At 35.5% G+C, this 19,326-nt stretch overlaps 1 protein-coding gene across 4 annotated transcripts in view; it reads right to left on the bottom strand.

Annotated features, from left to right (window-relative positions):
• Nucleotides 1–1,293: 1,293 nt before the first annotated feature.
• Nucleotides 1,294–19,326, bottom strand: part of LOC113496519 (potassium voltage-gated channel subfamily KQT member 1) — a 35,756-nt gene continuing 17,723 nt past the window's right edge. For 2 of the 4 annotated variants that reach the window (XM_026875757.1, XM_026875760.1), the window contains 11 exons: nucleotides 16,585–16,713; nucleotides 16,342–16,452; nucleotides 15,923–16,110; nucleotides 15,429–15,580; nucleotides 11,828–11,926; nucleotides 7,698–7,768; nucleotides 6,017–6,144; nucleotides 3,815–3,911; nucleotides 3,365–3,669; nucleotides 3,075–3,181; nucleotides 1,294–1,591 (listed from right to left, as the gene is read on the bottom strand). In XM_026875757.1, the coding sequence (XP_026731558.1) occupies nucleotides 1,341–1,591; nucleotides 3,075–3,181; nucleotides 3,365–3,669; nucleotides 3,815–3,911; nucleotides 6,017–6,144; nucleotides 7,698–7,768; nucleotides 11,828–11,926; nucleotides 15,429–15,580; nucleotides 15,923–16,110; nucleotides 16,342–16,452; nucleotides 16,585–16,713 (1,638 nt within the window). In that variant the 3' untranslated portion in view covers nucleotides 1,294–1,340. The remainder of the gene's footprint in view (nucleotides 1,592–3,074; nucleotides 3,182–3,364; nucleotides 3,670–3,814; nucleotides 3,912–6,016; nucleotides 6,145–7,697; nucleotides 7,769–11,827; nucleotides 11,927–15,428; nucleotides 15,581–15,922; nucleotides 16,111–16,341; nucleotides 16,453–16,584; nucleotides 16,714–19,326) is intronic. The other 2 variants (XM_026875758.1, XM_026875759.1) reach the window with 2 other exon arrangements.

The raw sequence follows: 19,326 nt of genomic DNA, 5'->3' as shown, positions 1-19,326 counted from the left end.
CATCTTAAAATACCGTTTGATTTGAACTTTTACAGTAACGTACGACTACCTTGGTAATATTGCCAGTAAAACGTTATTTTCATTTATATACAGTGTAAATTGACTTAGGTAAGTAAGTAATTCATAAACATATCACAATTCATAGATCTAACAGTTAGGCAATAGTAGGTCCCATTTTATTTATTATTTTACTGATCTGATGATTGATTATACTCGGTTTTAAATTAATACGCTTTTGAATATTGTGTATAACCAGCGAAAAAGTTATGATGCCCATTTGTTGCGGCATCGGTGACATGACATGATTTTGGTCTGGTATACATTTTAAGTAAATATATATTATAGGTAGATATTAAATATATATACCAATCTTTATAATCTTACTTATTTATTTGATTTTCAGGCAATAATTTACCCTGCTTTTATTAAGAAACATATCTAAAACGTTAAAATTGGTTCAAGAGTTAACTAATAAGTAAAAATATACATACAGCTTGTACCGAGACGATCTACATGTGCGCCTACTTCATGTAGAGTACTATATGTATGTAGTCTGTTCTGTAGTGGATACTATCAACTATAGCTCTGTTCGGCATGATGGAAAACTGAATGTCTATCACAGTTTCTTTGTCAAATATGTTAATGTCACCTATTTGTATAGAATCAATATAATTATTTGTATGTAATCCCTACATTATTTGCAAACGTCATAATCCTGGATGTTCCACTTATAAAACACTAAGTCGTAGGTATAAATTTTTAGTTTTAGGCATTTAATAATATCTAGCCTATCTATCTTTCAGCATTGATGATTTATTCGGCTTCGTTAATTGCGAATAACATTTCCTAAATAACATTATAGGTCTATATTATTATTATTAAACAACTTATTACAAAAATATGTACAACTTAACATTAGATATAGGTAAACTTTTTAGAAAGTAATGATCTCTATTTATAGGTACGTAAACTTCATATAACTTTTAAAGCAATAATTAATTAAACAATTTAAGCGTAATAATAAATATAAGGTACATACGGGGTCTAGAAATCCTTGGTCTTTATACAAAAACGAGTGGAAGTGGTTATCACAACATCAACTCGTTGTATATTTTATTTATTGGAGTTTCACAAGACACTTTATCCACTACCTACTTGTCCGACCTATACTATGATTGCTCATTTCTCATTACAAGCACCTATCTATAAGGAAATTATGTGAATGGACAGCTTTGTGTCATTTTTCTTATTGTGCGAACAACGTAGTACATATTTACAATCTTAAAGGCGTTAAATATTTGTAGGAAAGCCTATATTTAAACGGATGCTAAGAACGCGACTCAGACGTCGGGTCGTAACAGATGGAGGTCGACAGCCACGTCCCGCCTCTGGTTGCGCATGATGCGGGGCTGCAGCGAGACCTGTGCGGAGTCGCCGAGCAGCGCGGCGTCCTCCGCCAGCGAGTCGCCGGAGCCGTAGCCGCGCTCCTCGGCGGCGTCCCCCTCGCACCACGACGCCGAGCCCGAGCTGCCCGAGCGCGGCTCCGTTTCCACACCCGCTGAACAACTGGCGCAAACTTCTGTAATCATATCTATACTTAAATATTTCTGAAATTTATTTTCAGGACGTAAAAAAATGGTGTAGGAGTTTCTTTGTATTTTGGATAGCTTCAAATCATTTCGATAAGCATCTGAGACAACTGAAACTTTAAATATTGATGTGAACGCGCGTGTATTATTTTTTGTCAATGTGTAAAAATATTTAGTACTTACAAATTAGATTAGTAAAAATTTAAACGAATATTAGGTAAGTAATTTGAATGTTCATTTGCTTGTTTTTACTAACCATATTGATAAAAGGTGTTTAAATAAAGAATACCTAACTGCAGTACCTGATACTTTATCAAATAAATGTGGACGTCTTGAAACATCTTTGCCGGTAAACCTAAAAGCTATTTAATACTTCAAAACGAATCTACGTTACGAATACATGCGAAAATAGATGACATGTGTTTAAGAAAAGAAAAAAAAATAGCTTCAGAGTATTCTGTAAACTCATAAGAGGCCAAAGCCACGCTTTGATAATTATATTTCAAATTAATAAATAGGTACCCACTTATACAACATGCAGCGTATTTTTAAGATCTGGACTAATAAATAAAATAAGAAAAGGAATGTAATTAATCGACCACTCCAGTTATCTAAGCTAATGTACTAATTATTACATTTTATTTCTGTATTTTAATCAATAAATGGGTACCTACTTCATTCTAACATGAAGATGACATGATTTACATTTAGAAACAAAATAATCATAAGACGATCATAAATAGTATACATTATATAAAATCTACAACACCTTTATAAATAGGTACATTAATATGGTAAGAGTAAACTGTAGGCGGGTCTAGGAGGACACAGAGAGAACTATTAAAACATTCCACACATCGATAGGGGTAGGGTGTAGGACTCACTCAGCCGGCGGCGGCCGTTTACTATGGGGCTCTCCCATGTCGTCCGTCAGAGAGAGGTGGACGACGAATAATCTTCATAAGATGCTGCAATTTTGTAATATTCGCATATTTATACCTATGGCAACGACGGTTAATTGGTTAAGTGGGCATCATATTAACTACACGCAGCAGTCTATTAATAAGTTTTCTAATCTACGTTACAGAAATCAATGTGGCTCGGTGTTTCGATGTCGATTAGAATGGAGGAGCTGTGAATTATGTAGAGATTGTTCAGAGCTAGTGTAGTGTTTTGGATGAGTACATCATTTTGATATGTGCAGAAAATGATTAACTTACACTTCGTTGAATGAATAGTGCTTTATATCAGATACTTACTATATGCATATTTTAATTATGACGTCACCAATACTAGACAGCTAAGGCGGTCTCCAAACAATTTCTACAAAATATTTTAAATATTGCGATTGTCATTTGATTGATGTATAATTACAAATTTTATCTCAGGCAAGGTAATACTCCTAGATTTGTTTTTAAAATTATATACACACATATAAGTGATTCGGTAGGTATACTATGTATTTATAAGGTGAGGGATACCAACCTGAACTGTCCGTGACGAGCCGGGGCGGCGTGTCATCACGGTCCGTCGGCACTACAATTACTACTTCGTCGTCTCTCGGGGAATCACCGTTCCGACTAGAAGATGTCCTGTAAATATTTATTATTCAACTGTGCATACATTCAAGTGGAAATTGATGAAAGCTTCAATCTGCTGTTTATTAACAAAACTAATTTTAGAAGGGTTATAAATAAATTATGAAGATGGCCCCAAATCTGAAATGATCTTATGGAGAAATATTTTTGGATAAAATTCTGAGAAACAGATCTTACTTTACAATGACTTTCTTTTTCATGAATCTAGTGCCTAGATCAGAGTATCCTCTGTTCATGGGACGCTTGTAGGGCACGAGAGGTGCCGCGGCGGGCGGCGGCGGGTCGAAGGTGCGCGACACCGGCGAGTTGGGCTCGGAGCACTGCTTCTCCGTGAGCGCTGGCCGCAGCCGCACGCACGGCCCGCTCTCGCCAGACGCGCCGCCTTCTCCACTGTTGGCCCCGCTGCCTATCCTTCTAGATCCTCCTCTGTCTTCTTTGTACAATTCTAATAAATGATCCAACTTACTTTCTATATCATCTACCTGAAAATAAATAGGCATGTGTTAAAAATTGCTACTTAACCTGCTTCTATTTTAAACAGGTCGTTTAGTATTGCTAGTGTAAAATTCATTTATACTGTATGATAGTTGACTGAAGTAGTAATGTATGGCGGAGATGGGCACTTACTTGTCTTTCAATTTTAACTACTCTGGAAGCTAAGCTGATTTTTGATGCGTACACATCTTTAGCTTTTGATCCTTGTTTTCCAAGTATTTGGTCTAACCTGTTAAATATTAAAACAATAATTACATCATTTTCAATGAATTTAAAAAATTGATCAGGCCTAAGAATTCGTACTTATTTGAAATAACAATATGATTTCTTTCTGTATCATGGTAAGGTAATTCTTTGCTATCATTGCATACTCAAACTTATACAAGTATGGGCTATTCCCTAAAAATAGATTTTTAAATAATTTGTTAATGAAGTAATCTTTTTTTTTTTAACGGTGGGTTAGCGACTTCGACTGCATACTTACGTACAATAGCATTTTTATTAACTTAAAATTACAATCGGAGGGTAAAGGTTGTGTCCATGAAGCATGAATTTCATCGCGAACAGGTGACAAACTAAACGCAGTTGTTTCTATATATCTACTCATCTAGGCAGTGCAGAATTTATTACAGTACCTAATTAATTAAGCGTAATAGGCGTAGCTTAAATTGCCTTTTGTGATTTTTATTAAATAAAGAACGTGTAAGAGTTTTAAGCTAAGTGCATTCAATTTAAGTTTGAAAAAAATCCAATAAAATCTACTTTTAAGCACATTTGAAAAAAAGATTGTTCTTGTTTAAGAAAGTTGTTGAAGAAAGGTTGTTCTTATTTAGCTTTGATATAATATTGTAATTGTCAGATTTACGTATTCAGCAAGCCATTCGGTAATCGGTACTTAAAAGTTAAAAGAAAAATCAATTAGGAGCACCTGAGCTATGTCAAACAATTGTTATTACTTTATTTTTGGTCTTAGTAATATTAATGCAGCTCTATAAGCGTTAATTTAAAACATTCAGCATAAAAATGGTATTATTTTCAGCGAGTTAATATAATTACAGAGCTCCTACATTTAACCAAGTTAGTGACTAATTTCATTATTGCCATCTGCTTCCAGAGAGAAAACATACCATATTTTAAATGATATTCATCTAAAATTTTAAAAACTCTACCATATTTTAATATGCTCGTAGTAAATTTTATACAAATAGTATGTGAAGTTCCTTACATTGTTTTAAGAAATGTAATATTATTAAGCTTCTGCTTTTATGTAGATTGTAAATATAATATTATTTCATCTGATGACTTATTTTTTTTAGTAGATGTTTATTGTAGAGACAGGAAAATTTGGTGTGTTCTCTCCTTGGCTAAAAAACCTTTTTCAGGAATATACACATTATAAAAGTGTGTACGTATTGTAAAGGCATAATAATTAATGCAGGTACTGTGCATTTAATCAAATACATGCATGTGATACATGCATACATGTGATGCATAATATTCGAATGAGTGATTTAAACCGCCTTATTCCATACGGTTTATGTTTTGTAGTTAACTGGTAACGTAAACTTACCTATTTATAGGTACTTTATGTGAGCAATTTGATGTACGGGTATTTAAGAAAAACGTATGAAAATGTCAATACAATGCAGATTGGTTGAAACCTGGTTTTCAATATTTTGTACACGTATGGTCGAGAAATGTATTAATAAGTAAATACATTTCTCGACCATATCTACGAATGTTTCTTGGCGAAACCATGAAGCTTGGCATCCTTGCCTTAGCTAGTTTTATTTTATTGCGTCAGTATTTTGTTACTAGGGTGTAGCTAGTTTACGAGTACGTTCCAGATAAATTCCTAGGAATAATAACAGAACATTGTATAACGAAATACTAAAAAGAAAGAATAATCAAGTAGCACTAACTTGTAAATACACAATGAGTACAAAATAAAGTAACACTTAACATTTCACAACATCTATAGAATTTTTTACAATCCAACTATTATTAAACTGTAAAACTTTTTTACATTCGACATTGATGTGATCGTAACTACAAAGCAATTCAAGTTTTCAGTTACACAACATTGAGACAGTTATATACAATAATTAGGTAACACAGTACTGAAATGTCACACTTTATTTACGTATACCTACGTGGCTCGGTGGGCATGTTAGTTATGATCAGATGTCTCGTTATAGTCGGTAAAGCCGGCGTGGACTGGAGTACGAGCATGTAGCGAGTGGCTTTACAAGTAGCTGATGATGAGTGAATGAAGTAGCTGCGGCGCTAACCGTCGGTAGTGCGAATGGCCAGCAAGAGCCTCTCTCGTCTCACCTGTACTGCAGGTTCTTGGTTCTGTTTAGCAGGTCTGCGTGCCCCGACGAATATTGCTCTATCACATCTTTCACGTCGTATGGTTTCAATGCTTCTCTAAATCTCTTGCGTGCCACAAAATACTTGAGCTACACGGAAATAAAACACACCCTGATAGCTGAAGTTGGTAATAAGTTTAACCTATTGTTTGTATAAACATATAAGGGCGACGTTTCGAGTGGTGTTACATTACACAGAACTGAGGTAACTACAACACTTACGGGTGTGTTACGTTTGGTTTTGTATGGATGTCAATTGTTTTAGAAATCATCCTATGTTTTTCTAATTTAAAGGGTACATTCAGGATAACCGATGTCATGTAGCCCGTATGACATGACCTACAGAATACAGGGAGTTACTATGATTTAATCAGATATACAAACATGCAGTATTCGGCAGTTAAGTATGTGGCATTATTTACTTTTGGTTTGATTGTAGGCTAATTAATTTGTTATGGTGTAGGTAGGTCTCGTCATGAACTATTATGCATTAGCTATTATTATATATTTTGTGTTTAGACCGAATCAAAATCGCTATAATTTAGATGACACACTAAATCTTTAAATAATTTAGATAAAAAGAGTACACGCTTCCATAAGAAAAGTACATGCAACATTTTTGTAAGTGTAATATAAGTATTATCACCGTTACCTTAATATGTCTGTACAAACTCAATATGTATAATGTACCTTATAAAAGAAAAGTTATTTTAGTCTCCTAAATAAATGTAAACAACATTTTATTTTATAAAACTCCTTGACGGGCGCTAAGATGATACTGTAAGTGAGGTACATCACTCAAACGAATAAAATACAATGGAAATACGTGTTTTCTTAAGTGGTGAGAAAAGAGATTCTAGCGATTTCGAGGCAGCCACGTAATGTACTGTAGTTATGCATTATGTATAGCGTTGCACTCACTAACTACTGAGGTAGGTAGTAAAGGTATTAAGTTCGATGCCAAGTTTGACTACGAAGACATTACAAGACACAGTCCAGACGGAAAGTATAGTAGGTATGTAGAAAGTAAATGGCAGTGCATGGTGTAAGGGGCGAGCGCAGCTGAATACCTAGTCTGGACGTTTTTCACTCGGCCCAGCAAGTCCACGTGGCCCGCGGAATACTGTTCAATAACGTCCTTGACGTCGTAAGGCTTTAGCGCTTCTTTAAACTTACGGCGGGCAACAAAATACTTCATCTGTCAGAATATCACAATTTAGTTACGAGTTGATATTTAACAAAAATATTTCTGCCATTATATCAATTCCCAGGTCTATCAATTGTATAAAAATCTACTACCGTATGTCATCGTCTTAGAATCATATTTGAACAAGAGTTGGTGGTTGTGCAATTTTGTTTTATGTTATCCTAGTATTATGTAAGGTCCCGTTGGATTAATATCGAGTAATGAATATTACTCACGGGATGAAATAACTTCTAATTCCTTCGTGTTTTTATTGTTTTAAAGTTCAGCGTTATCTGATATTGCAAACGTTAAACGTTTTTCAAATCGGAATTAGAGTCTTTGTTAAAAAAACCTAAAATTTTAAGCGCTAATCGCGAATAAATATATTAATAATGAAGAGCAACATGAGTTATCATATTGACCTATATAATTAAAGTTCAAAGGAAACGCTACGTACCTTTCTTATGAATCGTATGGCAGCTTTGTGTCGTGAAGTCAACGTCACGCAACGCGGCTCCTCGTCCTCGTCTGCACAAACAAACAACGTATAATTTTGACAGAAAATGAACGATATGAAATAAAAAATATATGTTATTAAACGACTGATCATCATCGTCGGTTATAAGCGACATGGGCGCTGGCTATGTTGTTCCTTCATAAATAAAAATGCAAGGCTAAGTATGACAAACAATTCTGCTTTAATTAAGTATTACCATATCAAACAGTGTTACAAGGTTACAATGCTAAGGTAACGCGTTCTTGGCACTTCTGGCTACCTAAATATGATGGCGAAGTCGTTGTATTTGGCGAACCGCATAATTGACCCTATGACGTATAAATACAAACATATAGGCTGTTTAAACGCAATGCGGTTTATAGATTTTAGCTATTGACTTTAGAGCGAACTTCAGAATGTTGGGCATTGAAGTGGACACAAGTAATTAAATTTGATATAATCAAAATTAAAATTAAAATGTACAATTGTACACTACACCAATGTTTTGTCTTTTTAAATAACACACGCACTTTGATTGATTTTTCTATTTTAAGCACTTTTCCTATGTGATAAAAATCTTTGCATTAGTATTTATCATTTTAGCCGACCCCAACATAGTTTGGAAAAGGCTAGGCCAATGATGATGATGATCATTTTATTATTAAGAATATCCGGAGAAGAATTATTCTTGTCAACATCATAATATATTGACAATATCTAGTAATAAAATGCGATACGTAAATTAAGAAAATTAACCTAATGGCTACGTCTATACTGTCTCTTATGACATAAGTTTACCGTCTGTTATCAGCTGTCATAAAAACAAGCCATTCCCTCGTACAATCTCGAAGGAAATCAAGTTTCATTGGAAAACAGCGTGTGTTCGTCCGCGCTCTACTTAACTTGAAACTGGGACTGAAACAACGCTAACTGAAACAGTGTATCTGGCGTTGTCCTATCTAATTACTCACTCACTTTATATTCTTTGTCGCTTGTTTACTCTATAAGTGTCTGCTGCAAACCGAACGGATGACAAGCATATTAACAACGTAATATCTAGTTTATTAAGCGTTGTGTTTTCTTTACATGTTAGGCGCGGCTTCATAAAGAAAACATTTTTTGTTCCACACAATTCATATTCTGTTTATCTTATCTTCTATGGTGATTGCCTTACTTTCTAAAATGTGTCATTAATAGTAATCAATCATTCCCAATCAGTGATGTTGATTTTGGTTCTGGACTGAACGTAATAGGTACAAACGATGATATCCGCCTGTGAACTTTCATTCCCCGACACTGAATGAAAAGTATCGTAGTGTCGTGGAAGTGGCAAATAAATCGCGGTAGTTTGCCAATTCGTTTCCTTCTAGCCCCTTCTAAAGGGAGGGCAGAAGCACTCCGGGATTTTTATGGGGAGTCCTGCATACCGCCCGCCCTCCTCTAGGGCGGTAGAATGCCATAAGAATGCTCCAAGAAAAATTAGAGCGACAAATATAGAACTTTCAGCTAACGTTTAGCGCGCTATTATTGGATGCTTGTAATACGATCTAGCGTCTATTAACAGCGTAGCGCTTACAATGGGATAAGTAGGCGACGCTGCGTACGATATTTGATATTAATTATGTGTTCGGTTTAACACGAGGCGGCCTTGAGTGACCCCGTAACCTTTCAGGGAGCGGACGTTATTAGTATTGCTACCTTTTCACCGGTGCGGCAGTAATTTCTTACATGCTTCAAAGTTTTGAACAACACCCAAAGGAAATATAAAGCATAAGATGCTTATACGCTAGATAAGCTTTAGGGTAAGTATGGTCTTCAAACTCAGTTAAATGCATAAATGTCTATTTTTGCTTTTGCAATAGTTTCACATGGTATTTTGTTTATGATTACCAACGTTGTTAGTATATTCACATATACTACTGCGCGACTATTGGGTTTAGATTTTTTTTGTTACCACACAGCCACCTATTACGTAGGTAGGATACCAATGTTGTGAATCACCGTCCAAATTATTAACTGTTATTTTAACCTTCTAAGGGTAAATCAGAAAAAACCTTTAACATAACGGTTCAATTTATGAAGCGTTAACATAATAATGCGTTCTAATTCTAAAACTGGGGCAAATTGTATGTATGTTGACAGCAGAAGTAAACAAACTTTTATAATATAAACATGTTTAGCGCAATGGAAGAGACGGACAGTTAATGAAAACATGAGGAAAATAGAGAATATTATGACAAGGATTATTAAATAGACAAGATACAAAAACGTAATTCACAACGCGGCAGCGCCTGAAACTATGAAGCGGCAGAAAAAATGAGTTTACACAAATGCTCCCCTTGTCGAGAATTAAAGCCCTCGAGCACCGCTTATCCCACGTCCAACTGTATAAGTAAGTACTAGCAAATATATCAAACCTATGATAGAATTGTAGAGACGACTATAAAACGTTAACAAAGGGTTTATGTTTGATATAAATGGGATACCGTTCCGGGACAATGCCATGTGCGAGGACGGTACAAAGTAGATTCGTTTAAGGGTGACAGCACATTTAAACACTGACTAATGCTTACACTGTTTTGTTGAAACATCGATAAATTTCAAACGTTTTGTAAACCTCGAGCAGTAGGGCTCGGAGGAGCTTTTTAGTCGAGTCAATCATAAATATGGGAGTCGCCGTCGCACATTGTAAGCATATTTATGCCTATATTTTATATCATTTTAGGATCTTTTTTGGTCTCTCTAAAATATTATTCAGTGTTTAAAGTTCCTAGCTAGAGAAATTGTATCTTCAAAATCAAAAAAATGTATTAATAGTGACTCAATCGACCGTCGCGTCGTCTTTTGCCAAATTTGTAGTCACTAGCGTTAATGGAAAACGCTTAATTGAATGAAAATGACAGTTTGTTTCATTCCTCGTTTCACGTGACTTTGATTTGTCATTTTCATACATTCGAGGATTAGATATCTATTTACGATTACAATGTTGTAATATCACTTTGCGAAGGAGGCTGGTCGTTAACGTACAACGTAAAAACTAAAAACTACGAGTATATTACTCTGAGGCTCCCAGTATATATGAGTAAGCTTCAGTCTCACTCATAGCATTCGCAGTGGTAAAGTTTCATTTGATTTTATTCTATGAGGCATAAAGGTCGTATAAATTAATGAAACGTAGATAAGAGGATATTTTATTTGTTTAGTTATTCCGAGTAACAACATAAAATGGGTGAATGTAATCAACAATTGGTGATTTTGCCGCGTTTACGAAATATTCTTTATAGGAGGGGAGAATAAGAGATGTAAGATTAATAGGTAGAGGTTAGGTTAATCAGTTAAAGGTGGAGAAAAATGGTTTTGAATATTCACGTTCACAGTTCACACATTGCATTTCCATATCGTAACATGCGTTATTGTGCCTAAGAAGATCAATTGTACCATGCTACATATTAACAAAACATTTTGATAAACACATTAAGTACATACATAGGTATTAGCCTAATTCACAGAAACAATTAATCTATGTGACAATTTGACAACACTTTATACGTCATACGTACATTAGATATTTGTATGTTGATCAAACCTGAGTTTTATTATAACTGACTTATAAAATGTTGTTCAATGCAATGTTCTAGGAAACTACACAGCTAAGTACATTCATGGACACTGTTGTGTATGTTTTGTATATTGTAATACTTATGTTACAGGTGCATCCGATAGAGCTGACAACAGTTCTAATATATACCAATACAAGTTATATCAATGACATTGATTTCTAGACATTTACATATGTATAAAGCGCGTGTCGTATAGCTATTGAGTTAGTTTATACACATCTTATACACAATCCACAGCTCTAAGTGTAAACTTTTGTGAAACATTACGCTGAAAACTAGGTGGCGGAAAGTAGTGAATGTGTTTGAAAAATACAGTCTTATCAAACGTCATACACTACATATGTACATACACCTAGTGAAGAAATGTTAATCTACTCGAAAGCGACAGTAAGAGCATCTCAACAGACAAACAGTTTTGTCTAATACGAAATACAGCTAGTTGTAGATATTTGTTGCTTTTCCACTTCTTACCATCAGAGTTTTTCTTGGAGAGGGCTGTCTCGGCCACAGAGTCCTCGCTGTGTGACGGGTTGACGGGCCGCGCGCGCGCTGGGCGCCCGTTCGTCGCGCCTGCCACACACACGCTCACTTCAACACTGGACCCACACCCACTTATCTACCCTTCCTAGACTTACTTCTGCCACTGCGACCCTACCCTGAAGCGAGGCTCACGCCATCTGAATATTGATTATACACTACGTATCTTGGCATAATATTTCATACCAAAACACTCCCAGTGATTGATAGTAATTACAGCTTATCCCTGTCTTAAATCACCCGGTTGTTTTGTGCCATAAACACCAAGCCATCTGTCCGCCTGCCAGCTGCGTGTTTTTATATTGTAGGGTAGCTGGTGGGGACGACATTAAACTAGAATATATTTATAATAAAACTGCCAACTCCTAACACACTTCGACATAATATAAAATATGAATTAACAATTTAAACATCTCAAATGTTCTACAAATAAGTCATTTTATATATATATTGTAAGTAAACAACGATAATATTGATTTATTTCTAATGTGTTTGGTTTTTCATTATTCCATAACTTCTTTTTTAAATGTCATCTAATGCTAAATGCGCTTTAATATCATCCTTTAAATGAAATTTTCCGCGCCGTATAGCTTATGCTAAGTAGGATTCGTCTTTCATCTTGTTTTATATTACAGGGCTGTGGAAAATGTCTCGGGGAAAGAATCCTTTTATATCTTCTCTCAAGAACAACCTACTCGTTAGTGGATACGACGTAGCAGTGATTTTGCGCTTAGTCACTGGTCGTACGCTTTACTTTGAATTGAAGGCAGTAAGTTAATTGAAATGTTTAACCTTTAAATAACATAAGTTTGTTCTTTTGAAGTTAATAATATAATTCTTTAAGCTGCATTGAAGAAACACCTAAATAATGAGGTCAATGCAGCGGTTGCCATTTAATGTCTCGAGCAAACTATCGATCCGTTCTTCGTCTCTTTCTGACTAATGTGCAAACGCTTTAAGAATGTAGCTTATTGTACTTAAATTATAGAGGCACAGCGATTCCCTAAATTACTGACAATTATCGTTACGCCGTCAGTGGACTACATCAACATAATTATAATTTTGTGATTGATGATAATATTGGAAAGGAATATTATTCATGTTAAAGGTCACGTCACAATACAATTGCAGTACAATTCTAGTACAACGCGTTATTTTTTTGTTTTCACTGAATGATGGCAGATCTGCCGGATAGCGGCCAGTTATCAATTCCGTGACACGGGTGTGAGCATTGATAAATAGTGGGTATTACCCAGTAACGTGGAGAAAAGCCTATTGTATAGTAAAAACAAATAAAACGTGCGAACTGTAGAGGGAATGGAGATATAGAGACTAACTGTTTTTATGACAGCAAAAGTTGTTTACTTACAGTGAAAGCGTTTCTTGTGCTTGTGCATTAGACGGTTATAATATTATCAATTTAGCTGCCAGCACAGACCCGGTTTACTTGATTGCACTGTTATGCTATGTCACATTAATCTCAATATAATTGTAGGATCTGATTAAATCGAGGCGTGACATGATCAAACATAGGACGTGCGGTTAGTAATTTTGCAGATTAACGGATAAGTAGCGGACTTATTATTGAGAAATTAAACCTACCGTTTAAATAGAAAGAAATTCAAAATTAGCCTAGTAATTATGTAAACATATCAGTTCAATTGTAAAATTACAATAATTAGAAGAAAAAAATACGGTTTTGTGACTGAGTGAGATATTTCATAAACTAGTTCTTAAAAATATTATAATACTTTATATTTGCCTGTTTCGATATCACTGTCTAGAAAATTCTAGTATTAGAAATTGCAAGCAGAATTTAACATGAGTCTGTTGATTTCTAAATAAGTCGGTGGAGACAGGGGAAATGGGAATGTCAATACTGAAAAGATGTACCTGAACCCAGATTGTTGAAACATAAATTATAATAGACAGTGTTATGCACATTATTAAACTTACTGATAAAACAGTATACGATCATCTCTCACAAAGGTACATAAAATATCGTGAGGATAAAATACCTATAAATATGTTACAGGATTCCTATGAGCTATCTGGCATGCATAATAAAAAATGCAAAGCAGTGTAAATACTTTTAATTAATTATTATTTATTTAAATACGTAACCGAACTTAAAATTACAAGCTTATAAGAAAGCCATTCCAGTAACATGAGGTCGCTTGTATAATCTGGAAACCCATTGTGTGAACCGCGATCTATGATGCTAAATGAACGCAAGTCTTGCAGTCGGTATAAATTAACGAAATAACATTTTAGATTTGATTTCTCTAACCATAGCACTTAAAATACGCGGAAGCAAATGTTATTTGGAAGCCACTTTGTCAAATATAGGTATATGAAGCTTCTGACTGCCATACAAGTACGAGTAAGTACTGTAAAGTTTTCGAAGCGATATTTTAATCTACGCGGGTGCATTGGTATTCCAAAAAAAGTGAAAAATAATAGAAAGAAGTAGAAGATAAGTAGGATGTCAGCAATCGTGTCTGGAGCTAAGAGACGTAGCCCTTATCGCCGGAGGGTTGATATTAAGTCCGGGCTCAAAGCTACGTCAACATGTTCGCTTTTCGTGTATTCACATATTTCTGGAAAGTATTTACTAATAAGAATCAAGAAACGCAGCGGAAGTTTATCGACTGTAATATTGTCATGCCATAGTGCCGTCTAAAATATTTATAACAGAACCTTTAAAGCAGCTTTTCCAACAATGTAGTAGACAACACGCACGGTCCCCTCCCGACGTATGATTATCTACGGAACAGGGCAATAAATGACATCACACTCCATTCCAGCGAACTCTTCACATGTCACAAACACTGCACAACACTGCGCTAATTAAAACGGCTCGTCAATTGAGAGTGTGGATGAATATTTGTTCTTTTTGTTGTGTTACCAACTGAAAAAGTTTGCGATTGAAGTGCACGACGTTTATGGCTTGTATGTGGAGGAAGGATGTGGCAGCGAACATTTTATTATGTGCTTTATATTGATTTATTACTCCCAACTTGTTTATCTGTGATCTGGTCTCTACGCTCGTTAGCCGATGTGTTGTCATTTGTTGTCTGATTTCCCTCTTCATTTAGTTTTGACGTGATGTTTTGTCTCGAGGTTGTAGCCAATCTGATTTCTTGGTGATATCTTATTAGCCTGCCATAGCAATCCGAATGCTGACTGTATTAAGTAAGTTTTCCATTATAGTTGTTTAAAAAATCTTATGAAAAGTCCATGCTGTGTGTCCATTCTTAGAAATGAGTGATTTAGTGCGAATCCTAATAAGGCTTTCCGTGTTGGTTTATTGAAGTAAGTATATACTAAAGCTATGTTTGTCATTATTAAATGAATTTAAGTTAATAACAATTATTCATAAATGTATATTTTTTAGTTCATAATGTACCTAGTAGAGTTGTATTAAAGTAGGTTAATGGTGGTCGTAATTTTCTTAAATTTGTATATGATAACTGCTTAAAAATAAAACTTCGAAGCAGTAAAACTTAAATGAAAAGTAGAGGTATATTCTTACCGAGATTTTCAGCACTAGCATTGACGTCGTATCTGTGCGCGGGCTTGGAGTGCGGCGCCGGGGAGTGCAGGGACGTGCTCTTGTGGCGGCGGATCGTCGGCAGCCGCGACACAAACGATGCATTGTTCTTGAACGACGCACTCATCACTCGGCTGTCAAATATACACACGCTCGTCACTGGTGACTGGAAATTCCTCACCCACGTATTGAGACCAGGGGCGTGCAACGCTCAGTTAAATTTCAGAGTTGCACTAATCCACAATTTTCGTGATGAAAATAGCGCATAGTCATCCAATTAGACAAAAACAAACGTAATTTTTATCAGAGCCTTCTACTATTTCATCTTTTATGTAGAAAATAGTTCTGTGTCCTCTCATACAGAGCACTATACTACACAATGAATTAATAAGACAGTATAGCAAGTGCAGTTGAATAGTTGAGCATCTGCTGTACGTGCCTACTTGTATATCATAAATAGAAATGATTGAATTTACCTGGGCTGTGGGCTGGGGAGTGGCACTTGGTGTATTTTCCAAGTAGCCACACTCATTGAGTGCTCGTCGGCCGCGTAGCACCTCCACAGTGCCTGGATAAGTGTGGCGGCCGGCTGACGTCTTCGAATCATATGTTTTTGTCGTTGTTGTTGCTGTACTTTAAGTGCAAAACCGGAACCCAGTATACCCTGATTATAAAAAATAGGAAAATCATTTATTTTACACGTTGTATAACAATAATAATGATCGTGATTGTAGCAATCTGGAGACTGACTAATGTCTTTGTTTGTTATACAAGACCAATAAATCTACAGACACGACGGTAATAATAAATGAATCACTAAACAAATAAATTAGGCGGATCCGATACATACTGGAATAGATTGCATTAGTCAATTAGATATGTAAGTGATTCTCACGGCAGGCAGTGCGAAGAACGAAATTCCCAAGAGCGCGCAGAAGGAGGCAATGAATTTGCCCTGCCAGGTCTGAGGCACCATGTCGCCGTACCCCACTGTGCACAGCGTGATCTGCGATTACGAACGACATTATAACAGCTCCACATCTAAATACACCCATCAACTCTCTCTTACCATACTTCTTACGAGTAAGGCAAAGAAAACAATGCAATAACTATTTAAAGCGAAAAAAAATACACTTACTACGCCCCACCATAAGGCTTCCGCGAAATTTTTGAACTTGGTGTCAGCGACGTCTTTCTCAGCTAGGTAAACCAAGAACGATGCGAATATCAGTCCTAGGAACCCAATGTATAAGGTAGTGATTAATTCCTGGAACAAAATACATTATTTTACCCTATATTTAAAATCAACTTACAAAAGAAATGAAAATAGATTTTGTTATACCTACGAATAAAAAAAACATCGGAAAGCATTCCGTTTTTATGATTTCCATACAACTGATATTATTTCAATGTCCCTTATATCTTATCATTAATATTACATTAACGTTGCCTTCTCCAAACATTAAGTTCTGGCGAGAGTCTGATGGGGTCCAATTACTTTAGCTTTTATTTTCTTTGTAATGGGTACTTACGAGGAGGTCGTTTATTGGCTGGGTATTAAATACAGTCACTGTAGACGTTTAATCCAGTTTAAAGCCATACGTACACATCACAAAACTGCATCTTGTATTGCGAAAATTAAATGTAAAAGTGAACAAGCAAGTAAACATTTTTGTTTCAGCGATTCCTAGGTATTGGATTTTTAATTTTGTACGAATGTTCTCCTCGCTACCTTCCTTTGCCTCTGCTCAAAAACATTAACTTACATACTTCATGTGTATTTGGATTACACTTCTATATTTTGCAAACACTATAGTTCGGGCACCTGCTACCTAGACTCTTAGGCATCTGGGCAAAGCATTTATCATATCCTCCTTGGCGAAGAAAACATTACAAGGAAATTTGCACGTCTAAGAAGAAATTCTGGAGCACGTAAAATATGTAGGCACGTTAAGAATGTTCTATTGTGCCGACCGATGTAAGAAGGTATAGGGAAAATACGGAATTCTAAATACCAAGCTTCCGACCAAGATGTCTGTTATTTACTCATAGCTATGGCATTTAATGGTATCTATATTGTGATATTTTTTAATGTACCGTATCTCGAAGCTTGGATATTACTTTATTCTATACAATTTGTCAATTCAACATCTAGCATGTTCATCATGCTTCACAAAATCTCAGTAGATATTCGCCTCAAGCCCGTTATTCAATTTACCACAATTACTACAAAAAGTTTTCCTACTTCGAATGATACTGAAATATAAGTAAGTGAATTTATGAAGACAAGAAAATTGGAAATAAAACCAAATATTTACAACCATTTCCTGACCAAAACACCTTTCGAGCTATAAAGTCAGGAAGGTGAATTTTTGCGGATGAAATTGTTACTTACACTAAAATATTGTACGAGCGCAAGTCAAGTCCCCTGTGGATAGGCAAGTCTCGTAGACGTATAAACTATTCAAGACGTAAACAGTCAAATAAAAGTCCCACGTATTAATGCTAATATTAGAAATTAAATTAGCACCCGTCTGCATTGAAACGAGATGGTAGCATTTGTGCTTGCTTAAGAACGAAATGTTCCAAAGTCAATAATGTAGCAGGAGCGAGCAATGCGGCAGTGGCTCCGCTTTATTTGCTCTGCATTGTGATCATGCAACTTTAACCTTAAGCAATTGTGAGTAGATATTGAGTCCCTCCGTTCTTGTAGCTATAGCTACACAAACTCAACCATGACTTAGTAGGGAGGAAATTGCGGCCAGATCCAAGGAAATGCTTACTCAGCAAGGCGAAACTTACATAACACGTTAATTACCTCCTTAATCTAAAAATGTGCGATATAATAGGACTTTTACACATTTTCTTTTTACCAGTGTTGAACGAAACATACTAGTGACTTGACCTACAATCCTATTATGAAAGTAGTTTACAGTCGGGTTGTTTGAGATTTTATTCCACCAAGGGGACTATTTTGTTTCAGAGCACAGATTAAAGCGGCACTGATTAATTTACATCGCTGTTCTTTTTAGGGTTATTCCGGCATGAAATGACTTTTTAGTTGCTATCTTGTGGTTATTTTTTGTTGTCCGATGCATGTTGAATGATTATAGTAGGGGTTTAGCTTCACTTACTTTTAGAATTACATTTACACAAACAGGATGCCTTCAATTTCATAAAGATGTTAAACATGCCACTCACGAGTGATCCGTTATTTGGGGATACATAACGCAAGAACTTATTTATACATGTCAAAAATAGTGATCTTCGATTTACGCAGTTGCTTTCAGAGAGAAATGATAATCTTAGCATTTATAATTAACTTGTCTCATCAAGAGATCTTTGATTATGCTCAAACATTGCACAAAAATATGCCGTGAAGTGAGTAACGTTTATCTTGCATGACTAAATGGATTTTCTAAACGATTTTCCAACTAAAACACAATCGTATTTTACATAGCAAAAGCTAAGAGCAACATTAAATCTATTACTGTGTCTTGTAAACGTATTTATCGACTAGTAAATTGTTCGAAACCAATTTATTGAACTCTAAATTGTAACCGACCTATCAACAATTAAAGAGCGAAGACGCTTTAATGCGTTTTTTTTATTTTGTTTGTGTATTTAAATTTAAGATTCTGATTTTGATTTTATCACTTCCATTTGCGTTCTTTTGATTATACCCACATAAGTGATTAAAACGCAAAATAAGATAAAAACTGTATCTATTTTTATGGAGATGTTAATCCCCGCTGACTGTACAGATTTAAGAGTAGGTCACCAAGCCAATTAATACTGCGCGCCGTGCATCGGGTTCATACCTCGCATGGTGCAAAAAATGCATGTTACACAAATTTTGGTTCAAAATCTGAAATATATT

This window comes from Trichoplusia ni, chromosome 8 (genome assembly GCF_003590095.1).
Source record: "Trichoplusia ni isolate ovarian cell line Hi5 chromosome 8, tn1, whole genome shotgun sequence".
In the NCBI taxonomy this organism is placed as follows: Eukaryota; Metazoa; Arthropoda; class Insecta; order Lepidoptera; family Noctuidae; genus Trichoplusia; species Trichoplusia ni.
Note: the sequence above shows the minus strand (reverse complement) of the source record. Positions and strands in the feature narration are given on the sequence as shown.